The 15117-nt window shown below is 37.3% G+C and overlaps 1 protein-coding gene across 7 annotated transcripts in view; it reads right to left on the bottom strand.

The window, feature by feature from the left end:
* The window catches only part of SDCCAG8 (SHH signaling and ciliogenesis regulator SDCCAG8), a 211348-nt gene that overhangs the window by 73047 nt on the left and 123184 nt on the right, over positions 1-15117 (bottom strand). For 5 of the 7 annotated variants that reach the window (XR_002138627.3, XM_074316832.2, XM_019746823.3 and 2 more), the window contains exons 14-16: positions 12179-12306; positions 9980-10088; positions 179-310 (exon numbers count right to left, since the gene is read on the bottom strand). Coding sequence is in view for 6 of the 7 variants with exons in the window: in XM_074316832.2 (XP_074172933.2) it covers positions 179-310; positions 9980-10088; positions 12179-12306 (369 nt within the window). In the remaining variant the exon portion in view is untranslated. The remainder of the gene's footprint in view (positions 1-178; positions 311-9979; positions 10089-12178; positions 12307-15117) is intronic. The other 2 variants (XM_088799109.1, XM_088799110.1) reach the window with 1 other exon arrangement.

Genomic DNA, 15117 nt, shown 5'->3' with positions numbered 1-15117 from the left:
ATTATAAGAACAGCCTAAATTGAGCGAGCAAAATATATAAAAGTACTAGATTTTGAGCATGTCCCTTGAATAGCGTAGTCATCATGAATTCTATTTATTCCACAGCAAGTCCCATTCTGTTTATGAACCAAACAAATGCAGTATATGGCACATCGGTTGCTGATTAAGCCGTGATTACCTTTGCTTCATTATCTCATGCAGCCTGCCATGTTGGACACACTGCTCCTCCAATTCATCGTTCCTTCGCTGTAATTTTTTCAGTTTGCCATATGTATACCTTTTCTCTTGACTGAGCTGAGCTATTTCAGATCTAGAGAAGTGAAAACAGACATAGTAGATGTGCAAGGTTCTTATTAGTAGAGCATGTTTTTATTGTACAAACTTAACATTATCGTAAATTCGGTATTTAAACATAACAGTGTAAGTAAAAATACTATAAGACAAATTATCTGAGAAACTGCAAGATGTCTAGCAGAGGGAATCTATATTGCAGGGATTCAAGTGGTAGACAGATAAAGGAATAACAATTACTTTAATACAGAAGGCTCCTCCAAGGAGCAAGACAAAAACAATAATGATCAAACCGTTTTTTTCAAAGACTATCATTCATTTACCAAATATTTACTGAGGGCCTATTATAGGTGAGCCATTATGCTGTTAAAGGAGCAACCCCAGGCCTAATCTCTATAACACAGAGTTGTTTCTTTTAATTAACATAACTAATTTAATGGCACATGATGAAAATCATGTAGCTCCAACAGGCGTAATAATGAAAAATGGCATTCCTCTACCCCCGGACCCCCAGTCCAGCTGGGCAGTGACAAATACTTTCAGTTTTTTGTTGTTGTTTTTTAAAGCTATGTCGTCTGGTATTTCTCTCTGAATTTCTTAATATGCTTATAGCAATACCTCTTGTTCCGTCAATTAAGAAATTTCTACTGATTCATTATGGTAGATGAAGGTTCAATTCTTTTATATGCCCTCTTCCCCCATCTCCAGCTTGTCAATGTATTTATTAGCATTTCAGTTTGAGGGTAAATCATTATCAGTATTTACGTTATGACTACCTAAGTATTGGTCCTTGCTAAGTAGTTTGCTATGATCACATTGCCCTTGCATACATTTATTTTCCCCAAATGAGTGGGTTTCAGTGTAGAGCGATTGGGAGGCAAGCCATCTTTCCTATGGGAGATTCCCAATATTAGGACCTGTAATTCTGTCCTCTGTGGCCATTCTGTTCTCAAGAGAAGGAGCCTCCAGTTTCCTGTTTACTGTGTACAACCCTGACTGCCAGGGGCATAGGGGCTAGATGGAAACAGAGGGGTGAGGATCTCACCTTTCAGAATGCAGACTTTCTATTAATCCTGGTACTCTAATTTTAGTGCCCCTATTTTAACCAGAGCCTGCTGGTTTAATTTCTTCAGAGAAGAAGCCCCTAGTTTCCTGGGTGGAAGGGGGATAGTCAGTCACCTGGCTGCATGGAGTCGGGTGGGACTATCAATTTTGATTTCAGTCCTATGTTCCATGCCTGTCTTTCCAAGTGTTTCTGGAATCCTGAGAGCAGACCAGCTTGCTTCATGAATAAGTATTACCCTCTGAAGACACTTAAGATTCACCTGCCTTCACTTCGCTAAGTCAGGTACCATTCCTCCAGTTTTCTTTCTGTCTTCACACATTTCATTTGGGATCACACACATCGACTTTGGCAATAGTTAATGTCCCTCGGGAAATATGTTACCTTTTCACTTTCTTGGATGACTATCTCAAATCAGAAAGATGTCTGTTCAAGAAAAATTGCACCCTTGTCCTTGTTTTAATCAAAGATTGCTCCTACTGCCACCATTCCATCCTGTTCTACTGCCTCACAGGTTAGAACTAAAAGCTTAAAACTCTTGCATATTAAAATATGAGGAGTTAAAGACTGGCTTGTTTCTTGAAGTTTAAGTAAGACACTTGATGTAAAATTATTTCCCTCCAAAGAAACGATTCCTCCATTGGGTGAGATAGTCTTTTCTTCCTGGTCAAGAAAAGATTTGGATTTTCTAAGAGAACTTATTTCAAGGACCAAACTGCTTCACATGTATGACGCAATCTCTCACTTTTAGTTCACTTCATCCCTCATTTTATTTTCATCTTGGTTCAAGTGTCACGTCAAAGGAAGCTTGCCCTGATTAATATCTTGTAGTTCTCAATATGTCAGCACATTTTCTGAAACTACCTCTAGCTTTTACGCATATATTAGCTCATAATTTATTCCTCTGAGTTGTAGTCTATGCCTCATCTTTCTTACTAGATCATATATGAGGGCATGGATTAGCTCATTTTCAAGCTCAGATCAAGCACTCAATCTACATTTGCTTCTCATAATAAGAATTTATGTATATTTGAAATAGTTTAAATTAATTAATAATGACTTACATTTTTCCTTTCAAAATCATATACAACATGAAAGAATTTAGGGGCAGTTATAAGAAATTGCTAATTTAGCATTTTTTCAAGATAAGTGTCTCCTATCACAATATGTACTATGCACTAAAATAAATTCCCAAAGGACAAAAAAAAATTTCCTTAAACCAGATTAGAAAAAATGCAGAAGACTATCTATAGTCAGTGACTTTCACAGGAAAAATTGTCACATTTTAAAAGAAAAATCAGTAGATTTTATAATATAAAATACAAAACTTTTACACACAAAAATATCATGGTGTCACTGTAGCATTGTATCACAAAGCAACCGCTCAGCAAACCAATATCTGGAAACTTAACTCAGAAATTTGTCAATAGAAGATTGGTTACAATGGAATATAAAGATGCTATTCTGATAATGTGGTTATCTGCTGGTGTTATTTATTGACCTAAAAATATGACATATTGTTAAGAGAGGAAAACATTAAAAATCATATATAAGTGATTCCATTTTATAATTAAAAAAACATTTTGACATGTGTACCACATGTTAATATGGATTATCGCTACATGTCACAATTAGGAATTAAAATTTTTTTCCCTTTTCCATATTTTCTGAATTTTTACAATGGCCATCTATTTAAAACAAAACAAAACAAAAATAAAGTCACTTTGACTTTGGAAAAAATTCATGAAAGCAAAATACAAATTTTTGAAAATTAAAAAAATAAAGAACTGGGAACATAAAAAAGAGACAAATGAAGATTAGAAGCATAATTTAACAATGTGTTATCCCCACTCTCCATCAAAATTCCAATTTAAAAAGTACAAGGAATATGAAAAATATTCAGAGGAAGACACATAAGTGGTCAATAAACATTTATAAAATATTCAACTTCACTATTCAAAGAACTGCATAATAAAACCAGATTACAGTTCACTATTTATTGCATGGCTACTTTTTACCAGATAGTGGAATCCATCCTTTACAGTACTGATCTCAATTCATCCTACAAGGTAAGTGTTTATTTCCTTTTCTCTGTAAGGTCAACATAAGATTTAATGATTTGCCTAAGATCACCCAAATGGTGACTAGCCAAGCCCAAACACAATACTGCCTGTCCAACTCTAAAGGGGTTCCCCATCCACTGTGTGCTATTGTCTCTCACTTTTTTTTTAAATCTCACTTCTTTTAGTCACGTACTGATATACGTACGTATCTACTGAGCAGAAGTTAGTGTAGTACTTGAGCAAAGTAATACACATTCATCAATTAAAAACGGTTCATATTCTTTGGGCCAGCAATCCCCTTTTCGGCACCCCAACTTTGGGAATCATCAAAAATTCAGACTGAGGTACAAAATTATTATTATACTATTCATAACAGTTAAAAGTTAGAAACATCTGAAATGTCTTAGGCATACAAATGATTCAATTAAAATTATGTTTCCAGAATATTCAGTGATGGAGAGAAATGTTCATTAGATAATCGTAAATGAAAAAGCAGAATCCAAAACTGTATATATAGTATAATCTCACTCACAATATAAATGTATGTGTGCACATGGAAAATGACTGAAAGAAAATATGTTCAAAAATTAACAATAGTTAGTTAGATGGTTATGTCACAGGAAATTTGTTCCTTGATTCTTTTTTGTATTTATATCCAAATGCCCTACATTGAGAAAGCCTTACTCACAGAATCACAAAAATATAAATGTTATTTGTATTGGCACAATATGTATAAAAGGTATTTTACTGGTACAATATTTTTTCTGCTTTGCATATTTTGGGGTTTCTTTTCTTTGTTTTTAATGGTAATTTGCCTACCAACTTCCAATGTTCAATAAAAATTTGGGAAATGTACATGGACATCATATTTTATCTGCCTAGAGCCCATGATATATTGAATGAATTAGAAGCTTGCAAAGTTCAAAGAGTAAACTTAGAAGTTTCTATGTTAGTTTGAGATGACATTTGTGGCATGATTATATAAAAGGATAATTGACTGTAATCCATTTTCACAGAAAATTTAGGTAATTTTTGGCTTTACAGAAGCATGAACTTTTCCATGCATTTTTATATACCAGTTATATTGTGTAATTGCATTTGCATGAAGTATAATATTTTACTACTATAATTAGGATTACAGCAATAATTGTTTTAAGGGAAAACACGACCTCTTAATATTTTATTCTTTTGGATTCTCATGTGACTTTTGGTAACAATTAGCAGAGGCCGATATCAGTCTTCTCTTGTAGAATATAATTTTTACAACATCCCAACCTAACATCTAAACGTGCAAGGGGAAAAAAATAGTTCAAGCGGGTGTGTGTTCTTTACTTCAATTAAACTCACACAGTTGGATACCGACTGTTGCCAAAACAGTAATATAATTTATACATTATAGTCCACACAGTAAAACTACACTAAAAGTCATTTAACAATATTTATAACACCATAAAATACAGTGTTAAAATATATGAACTGCAATATGTACCAGAATTATAAAATTTGTTTCTCATCATCAGCGATTAAAAGCAGGATCATTGCTCTAGCCTCAATACCCACAACCCTGGTGACAGATTAGAATTCAAATCTTAATGATCAATTTACAATTAACAAGATAGAAGTGAAACAAATTAAACCAACCATTATATATAACGAGACCCAATGGACTCCCATTGTTCCTCTTAATTACAAAACGCAAATCACAAATACACAATGGGCACTGTTCGACATCAATCCGCAAGCCTAGCAACCCAGAAAGTGACTGTGATGGAAAAGAAAGAAGAGAGAAGCAAAACCACGCCGCCCCCGGTTCTGTGCTCTATATCCTGTTCTTGTCGTGCAAGTGTTGAGAGGCTGAAGCCTAGCACACGCTTGATCTCCACTCCGCAGCTGGCAGAGGCTCACTCCTCGCCAGCCAGCCCAACCTTTCTGAGCTCTTCCCAAGGCCCGTTTCAGATCGCACTGCAAACTGCACTGCAAACATTTTACTGCTGATTCATCAAAGCGCCTGGGGAGAGGCAACACTTCCTCCACTTTGATAAAGAAAAATCACAGTTGCACCAAAGATATTTAAATATCTCCACTTACCAACTTCAGAAACAACCCTATCACTGTAATGAGCCCCCAGAGTCCTGGGGAATAAAGATGAAAGGGGAGCTAAAGTTTATGTGAGCTTCAACTAAAATCAGCCAGAATGTCTGCCGGGTGCCAACCGAAAGAAAACGAAATTAATGCTCTTGTCTGATGGTCACACACAAGCTATATAAAATGCACAGAGCCGGCAGCTCATTTTTGGTTGTAAAATGGGATGCGCCATTCACGGGCTCTGGGGTTATGGACACCGTTCGAACAGTGTGGAATGCACACCGTGCTAATCACGGCGGAGGGCTGACAGAGCACAGAAGCAGTAGGCACTGCCAGTATGCGAATGGGGAGAACACACACACACACACACACACACACACACGAACCATTTCGAAACATCTTCCCCATAGCAGCCGAGCACGAGGCTGGGGTAAGGAGTAAGGGTGTGCAGGAACGGTGAGCCCAGATTGTCAGCTTTCCTAGTCATTCTGCATGGGCTCTTGTCAAATGACTAGATCTGTGACTTAAAAAAAAAAAAAAAAAAAAAAAAGCTTATTTTAAGGGGTATAAATCCATTTGTTTAGTATGGGATTTTGAGTAACATGACTCTCAGAGAAATGCTACAAGGAGCAAAAAAGAAAAAAAAAGGTGTTTTAAGTTGTTGATCAACAGAAAATAAATACACCTACTTTCAGGAAAAATTTTACTGTTGTACTCTGAGGAAAACCTGGATCAAAATTACCATAAGGTTTAAATAATTATTTTGGAGACTGAGCTTCCACAATGACGATACTTTAGAAAGCTCAAAAGAACTCCCAGATTTCTTCACCTCAAAGTACAGGGGAATTTATTTTATCGCAAAAATTTAGCATAGGGTGTGTAGAGGCACACTTCTGGTGGGATTCTGCAGGGCTTAATAAGTTTATAATTTTTATTAAAAAAAACACCCCTAGCTCTTCAAGTTTTATGTAAGTGGCTTCAAAGCAGAAAGTAGTATCAAAATGGAATGTTAAATTTTGCATGAATTTTGAGAATCTCTAGTCTTCACACAGAGAGTTGTGGGGGCAAGAAATTTAAGGGTGAACAAACAAACAAACAAATCCCTAAAATCACAATTTATCCTGTCTACTGCTTTCTCATGAGACACACAAAATACATTTTTTGTAAAGTTTAGAAGAATCCTTTCAAAGTTTTAACAATAATTAGGAACAATTTCTTGAATGTTTACTATTTGTCGGGCCTTAGTTTTGGGTCAACTTGTGAAGTTATAGGAGCTGCCTATTTTATTATGCAAATTGACACGACAAGGTGAGGGAGCAGGACCTGAATGGCAACCGGATTCACATTTTCCTGATGCTGTTTTGCCCTGGAAAAGGTTTTCATGGTACTATAGACTCTATGTCTGAGAGAAAATGGCATTCGGACCCTGGTGAAGACAATGATAGCCGTGAAGTGACATCCCCGTTGCGAGTGAAGACCCTTCAAGCATTGCCACGATGACAAGAGCAGCTACTGTGTCTTGTATGTGTCCCTTAGCATTGTGCTAGGGGTTTTATAGCCGTATGTACACTTGTGTGTGTCTCTATAAATTTCTAATTCCCACAACAATTCCATAACGTGGTTTTTGAAATGTTTTTCCAGATGAAGAAGCTGAGGTTTGGACAGAATAGGCAATGTACTCAGGTTATGAAGTTAAGTGGCAGAGGGAGAGTCAAACCTGGTTCTTTGTGAATTCCAAAGGTTGTTTTTTTTTTTGTTTTTTTTTTTTTTTATGGTGCATTGCCTGTGTTATCAACAAAGGAACAGGCTGGAACCAGAGTCAGATCAGGATATGGGGGTATCACCACACCTTTTTGTTTCATTCATTCATTCATTCATTAAATGAATAAATATGTATTGAGTGACATCTGTGTGTCAGACGAAAAGGAACACATTCAGTTGACAAAGTAGTGGTCAGGAGCTAGATGGATCAGAAGCAAGAGGAGCCAGACAGGGGCTGAGGTTCAAGTTCACTAGACCAGCACAGGGTAAGGTGATAGCTCTAGAGCAGGAAAAAGGGGGCTAGAGATGCAGAGCACAGGTTAACCCTCACCTGCCTAATATATCTACTTCTCAACAGGAATTTAAAGATTAATTTTTCTTCCCATCATAACTGCTTTAGCCTGGATTTTCTTTAATACTAGATGTAAAATATTGCACTTATTGTAAGTAAAATCATAGGCTTTTGAACCAGAAATACCTAAGTTAGAACTCGAGCTCTCCCACTTACCAGCCATTTAAACACTCTGAATATTGATTTTTCTCATCTATAAGAGAAGACTGTAATTCTCGTCTCAAGATGCTGTGAGAATTAAATAATACATAGAAGTACGTAACACCCCTTTCTCTTTTATCCAGTTTAATTTCCTGAATTATGCCTCTTTAGAGAGCAAGATAATTAATCAATAATCAATCACAAAGTAATGTTAAAATAATGTAATATTATAAACACCAGATCAATATAATTTTTTCTTAAATTATGTAATCTTGTTTGTTTACTTCTAACACATCACTTACTTTTGGATCTATGTGAGGCAAATCAAATATTTCTGGTTAGGAATAGCTACTGTTGATATTTTATGAGTCTTTTTCATGACAGAATCATGTGGGCTTCCCTGTTAAATTTCCTGAAAATATCTGGTATTGTGGCACCCTGAGCTTTTCCCCTTTCCAAACAAGATACTTAATTAGTATTTGCTAAGGAGGAGCACACGTCAGAGCACGTTCTCAGTGGCTATAGGAGCGTCTGCCTTCTCGAGAGTAGAAAGAACTGGATTCATAAGCCCTCTGATTCCCCAGAAGATTCAGAGATGGGGATTCCATCGGCTAAGGCAGTTTATTGATGGAGGAACACAAGCTAGGGCTCAGAGTGGTCAGATCTGCTCTGATCTACCCGGAAATGCTTTCTGAATGCGATAGCTGTGGCATACTGCTTGCTCTGTGTAGACCTGAGTGAGTTTCAGAAAAATACAGAACAGCAGATATACAGGTTATTTTTTTCATTAGGTTATGTGGTAATGTGCCATTTGATATCTAGCTAATTATGTGAATGTTGTCTTTTATAGTTCAGTTCTATCCAATTGGAGGATTCTGTCCAATATCATTCATTCATTCATTTTCATGAGGAAACCACAGTTCAAACATGTCAAATAAATTTGTCTGAGATTACACAGTTACTGTCAGAGCAGAGATGAGAATTCAGGCTTCTTATAAATTTGGAATGTAAGATGATTCATTCTTTGAGATAATCTGATTAGAAAATGTGCAGGAAAAAATTCATTAAGATCCCAATGAGTAGGTTTATAAAAGAGTAGTGTACATATAAAATGAATGATGGCTGTTCTATTAAAATAGAAAGTTTTAGAAAGAGAAGGAAAGGATGGTTTTGGTTGATTTATTTCAAAGCATCATCTTTCATTTTTATATACACATATTTCATCTATTATAATTTGACCTAAAGATAGCTTTTGTCGGTTTAGGGAGAGCTGTGATAATAGACTAAGATGTGTTACACGTATCAACATTAAGACTTTAAAACTGCTTGATTTATTTGCATCTTTTAGTAGAATAATTGCTATCTTGTTCAATTGTAAACACTAAAACGTCAAATAACAGTACGTATACATACTTGGTTAATAACAAAAAAACACACCAAGGTGTGTGTATGGACAATCAAGTGTTCACAGAGAGAAAATATTAACACATACAGTAGTTCCCCCTTATCCACAAGGGATCTGTTCCAAGACCTCCAGTGGATGCCTGAAAAAAACTTTTTTCCTATACATACATACCTATGATAAAGTTTAACTTGTAAATTAGACACAGTAAGAAATTAACAACGATAACTATTAATAAAATAGAACAATTATAACAGTACATTGTAATAAAAGTGATGTGAAAGTGGTCTCTGTCGCTCTCCCAGTCTCTCAAAATACCTTACTGTACTCTACACACATTTTCACTTAAGGGAAGCACTTCATAGCTTCTCTTTGGAATATCCACATTGCCAGCATCACCACTCTTGTGCTTTGGGGCCATCGTTAAGTAAAATAAGGGTGACTTGGATACAAGCACTGCGATACCTCGACAGTTGATTTAATGACTGAGACAGCTACTAAGTGACTAACAGGCGGGGGGCATATACAGCTAATATAGGGCTGGACAAAGAAATGATTCATATCCCAGACGGGACTGAGCGGGACGGCGTGAGATTTCATCACACTACTCAGAACGGCATGCAATTTAAAATGTAATGATTTATTTACTTCTAGAATTTTCCATTTAATATTTTCAGACCATGGCTAACTGTGAATAACTGAAAGTGTGGAATGCTAAACTGTGGATAAGGGGAGACTACTAAAGCTAATTTTGACATTTAACATACTGGAAATGTTTTTTTAAGGAAAAATTAGAGTACTCACACAATAATATTACCTACCTGCTTTTTTGAGAGACTTGCTCCAGTTTCTTGGCTAATGTACAGCATTCTTCCTTTAACTTTGTCAAAAATGTATTCTGGGAGGTCAGCAATGAATACTGTTCATTTTCTAGAAATAACAATAAACCCCCCACCAACATAAGATGTTTATGGTTGTAACTCTGCAGTGTGTCCATATGTAGAGCGGTAAAAGCACTAAGACAAGCAACACATTTCCCATAAGCCACTAGATCACTCTCGTGTCCTAAGTCACAGGACTGCTCACCTGGCAAGACACTAAATCTGGTGCAACATTTATTTTTCTTATACACCAGAAACATTTTTGATCATACCAGATTGGTGTTAATTTTTAACATGTTAATAGAGTGTCAAATATCTCAAGTGAAGTCATAGATGCTTGTATCTTTGTAATATGCAAGATATTATATTTCTATTTTGACAATTTTACTATAAACAGTGTCAAAATTATTACAACCAGATAATTCAAAACTAAAATAACTGAGGACCTCTGATTTAGACTGTAATTCATGCTTTATGTTTCATATTTGCTCACATATTGCACTACCCTCCATCTTGCATCTATTTCTCTAATTATGAAGGTGAAATACGTAATTTGATTTCATTGCCAACAGTATAAGCTTCAATGAAAATCTGGTCAAAGAAATTGAACAGAGAGTGGTATTTTTGTGCAACATAAAAGGAAGTGTTGTTAAGATGGTTCTAACAGGTAAATTCTTGTCTTGCTCACAGATTCTGCCCGACTCCGTGATCCATAGGCTCCTGCTAGCAGTGAGGAGAAACAATAATTTATCCTATTTGCCACCTTTTGTTTTTAGTGGAAAAACATCTACTAAGTCTGGTGAATTTTCATTTCTCCTGGCCAAATGCCATTAGAAGAAAGTCTACTAAAAGTACCGGAGGGAACTACGTGAGTCGTATAACCTTTGCCTCTTTACAAGTAAAGAGATTATTTAATGAACTTTATGTTAGCAATTTTTCACCTATAGGATAAGTGATCATTTCTTACCATGTCATCAAACATAGTATACATTAAATCATGTGAAAATTACTTTCAAGTGTAAGGTTTAATAAGGCCCTTTATTTCTTTTCAATCTTAGCTAATGATTGGCAAAAAGCGTACAGCATTCAAAGCAAAATAAATCAAGGCACTAAAAATTAAACACCATTTTTCTGGAAGAGACAGGATCAATTAAACTTTTGTTTTAATAGTACGATCAGTGTGGAGTACGTGCTGTGGAATTCTAATGAGTGACACTGTCTTGTTTTGACTAACACTGTCTGTGAACACACAACTCACACGTGAAAAGAACTACATAATGCTCTGACGGAACAAATCAAACTGCCTCTTTTCAAAGTGCATTTTACTTTCAAATTAAAGGTAAAGAGTTACTGGCCAACTCAGTCTGCAGAATAGCGCCAATGTGATGAAAGATGGCAATTTTTAGCCAAGCTGCCAGCTGTGGTCAATGCCTTGTATTAGTGAATTTTAACGGCAGTTGTGAGAACTTGAAGAATGCAAAGGATTAAACATCACTCTAGATTGGGTTGGGGGAGGTGGGGAAATCATACAAATGCTAAAAATGTTCGAAGCTGCAAAGATTAAATAAAGGAACATATCAATTTGGAGCCACTGAATTACATCCAGCTGCGACAGTGAATTAAGAACCGATTAATGGCTAAAGCTTTTCTCCAGTTTGGACGCTGAAGCAAACTCATTAGGCTTTTAGAGCAGCTATAATGTGTGTACTGTGGGAACTGTTCAGTGCTATTCAGGAGACTCTAACTGTAAGCTCAGAGCATTTCCCGCAGAGCTTCTGATGCTATTTTCTTTATATAACATGTGTGCCTGAAAACCCAGCCAAAAACAAGCCCTTTGTTTTTCTACTTTGTTGTGGTCTCTCTCAGCTTTACGTTTCTTGAACACAGGTAAATAAACTCATAATCCAGATGGTGCAACAGATGTGAGAGCAGCACTCTGAAATCAACAGACAGTGGGCAATACTTTCCATTTTCCCTTTTAAACGCTAACTAATATGTAATTCGGAATCTCCGGTGTAGTTAGCATCTGCTCCCTTCGGCCAGCCAAAGGTTACAGGTGTTCCTGGTGTCATTTCACAGTAAGGCGTGGGCCCGGCTTGTGAGCGAGTGCCCAGGCTCTAATCTTTCCCCACCACCTACCAGTTTTGTCATGCTGGGCCTCCATTTGCTGTATCTTCTGTGTCAGCTCCTGCTCTCTTTGCTGGGCCTGAAGGGCTTGGGCCTTTGCTTCACTGCTAAGGCTCTGCTGGATGCTCTCTTTTTCCAGTCTACAAAGCAGAGAGGAGACAGACAGAAATTGAATCTGCAGATGCACGAGCCCCATCATTGCCCTACAGACGGCAGAGAGCTGCTCGGGAGTGAACTCTTCTGCATAAGAAGACAACAAACAATCTTTCTACTGACCTCTGCTCTCCTTTAGGGGGGAAATCCAAAGGACCTTTCATACCATGTTAGAAATACATGCCATAAATCCAAATGGACTGAGTATGCAAAACATCATGACAACTGAATAATGCTATTGGGTAGCTCTAAAACACAAACACCTTTCTCTCTAAGACTCCTAGAGTTCTGCACCACCAATTAGTCTTCTATCTTCTGCATGGTTACTACTTCCCAAAGATCCTGGAGTTACAGGAATAGCATGGCTCAATACACCAGAACTTAAATTCTGGAAACTAAGTTTTGGAGACCACCTCTACTTTTCCACCTGACCTTAAAATGGAATCTCACATACAATGTAGGAGAATCTACCTAGAGGCAAGTGAAGGCTTCTGTAGTGCCACATACACATTTCTGTTACATATTTTCACACATTAGGAAATGTAATATGAATATATAAATACGAATATGAAAATGAGTAACTTCCCCCAGCACATCATGAAAGAACTCCTTTTGGGTCATGTTGAGAGAAACTGCAGGATGAGATGCTTCCACAGTCAAAGACAATATTCCATCCCACTGTGATTGGATATCGACCCATCCCTTTGGGACCCAAAGGTCAGTATCTGATCACGGTGGCTCCTAAAGCGAGAAACCTCCTAAACAATTAGGACCTGAAGGACGCAAAGGACCTCATGGCTACAGCACTTGGATACTGACACTGTACACACACACACACACACACACACACACACACACACACACACATTAGGTCAGCTCTTCATAGTCTAGATGTGGGTGATACGAGGGTTTCCTCCAATTAACTGACTTAGGTTATGTCTAACCCTGATCTCCTTGTGGGCATTTCTCATCCATGCTGCTTTAGTTCACTAATTGAGATATTTACTGCTTTGCCTTTGCCAAACTAAAAATAAACAATTCCAAAAAGCTATCACTACTAGTCTATGTACCGCTGTGGAACTTCAATTCACTGGCTTCTAATTATAAAGCAACATAAGGAAAGCCTGTATTGAAATTGGTCAACGCATGCAGTAATGTTGTAGTGTAAAATTCCAAAAGGAAAATACACCCACACCTCACTCAAAAGGAATCATCAGGGGTCCACGCTAAATGTGAAATAAGGTCCTTTCTAGCTCTTCTAATAACAACACCCCCTTGGATGTGCTCCAAGGTCTTGCCTCACACTCAGTTCCAAACTGGTGTGTACCAACAAATGGACAGTCAGACGAGGCCACTTTTTGCCTCCCCAGTTCACACCACATATTTTTCTGGCCATGGATCATGGCACATGTCTCTTTGCTTTCCTGGGATGTTGCCCCCTACAACCTTCATCATCCATCCCCCACCCCAGCCACATCCCCTTGCTCATTGTACACTACTCCTTTTAAAGGCCTGCTCAGAAGTCTCCCCCCTCCTTCCACTCTTTCCTAAATTAACTTATTCTTTCCTCAGTGACCTCCATATATGTTGTGTGTGTATATATATATATATATATATATATATATATACACACACACACATCCTTTTAAGATAGCATTTGTCACACTTAGTTCTTGGGTCACACATCTGCCTCCTTTGTCATCTCTGTCTCTCTACACCCTGAGCCCAGCTCAGGACTTGGCACATAAGAAGTAGGCAGAGAATGTTCAGTGAATGGATGTTCTTATGCCCTGGCCATAGAGGGAAGGAAAGCTGCTGTCTTTCCCTGAAGCTGAAGAATCTGCTCAAGTCTTGTATGAGGAGGCAAAAACTTTTGGAACATGTTAAAAAAGAAGAGTGCCCAGAAGAGATGCCCCTTATGGCTTGGCCAGCTGGACACAAAGCTGCTGAAGGAGATTGCCTAAAAAGAGCATTGTGGATTCTTTCACGAGTAACCATCCCCCAGTCAGACCCTGAGTTAGAGCAGTAGGGAGACCTGGGGCCCCGAGCCCCCTAATAGTTGGGTAACCATAAAACGCATTGCTCAAAAGCAATACCCATTTGAGAATGAAAAGGGGCACGATTACTAATTACAGAGAGACAATAGTCATAACTGGGCCCGTCCTTTGCAAACTGGGGCTTATGGTTCCCCGACATAACGGGGTTGCAAGTTGCACCATCAGTTTTTAGAAAGAGAAGCTGCCTAATTACTGATGTCCTAAATCTACTATAGAAAAAAACCCACAAAAAACAAAAACTATGGTTATTGTGGTTCTCTTAATAAAGTAAAATAATTTTTAAAAATTCCCTTCCAACAAACGTTGAGTTACACATCAGCTATTGTTTCTTGAATCCTCTTCCGCCTTCCTCCAGTGTTGCCTTCTCCCCTTGCAGGTTCTTTTGACTTAGTAGGCTTTTTATAAAACCTTAGAACTGACAGGGAATCTCATATTTGTTTCATCAAATCCTCTTACATTATAGTTGGAAAAAAAAAGGGGGTCATAAAAAAATAGAAATGTGCTCAAAAGTTACAATATACATAAATATGTGAAGGCAGAGGTAGTATCTGAAATACCTTGAGTTAGGAAAGCCTTTTTATGACACTCTAGAGGTAATACAGCAATGGATTGAAAATATTAATAAAAACCATTTAGGTATCCAAAGAAGGGATTAGAGAAAAATCCAAATCAATTCATTTACTATTTATTATGATACACTCTGCTAGGCACTGGGTCAAATAGAGATAAACATGGCATAGT

This window comes from Rhinolophus sinicus, chromosome 6 (assembly GCF_057876585.1).
Source record: "Rhinolophus sinicus isolate RSI-liver-muscle chromosome 6, RSI-T2T, whole genome shotgun sequence".
Classification (NCBI taxonomy): domain Eukaryota; kingdom Metazoa; phylum Chordata; class Mammalia; order Chiroptera; family Rhinolophidae; genus Rhinolophus; species Rhinolophus sinicus.
The sequence above is the reverse complement of the archived record's forward strand: the minus strand, read 5'-3'. Positions and strand labels throughout refer to the sequence as shown.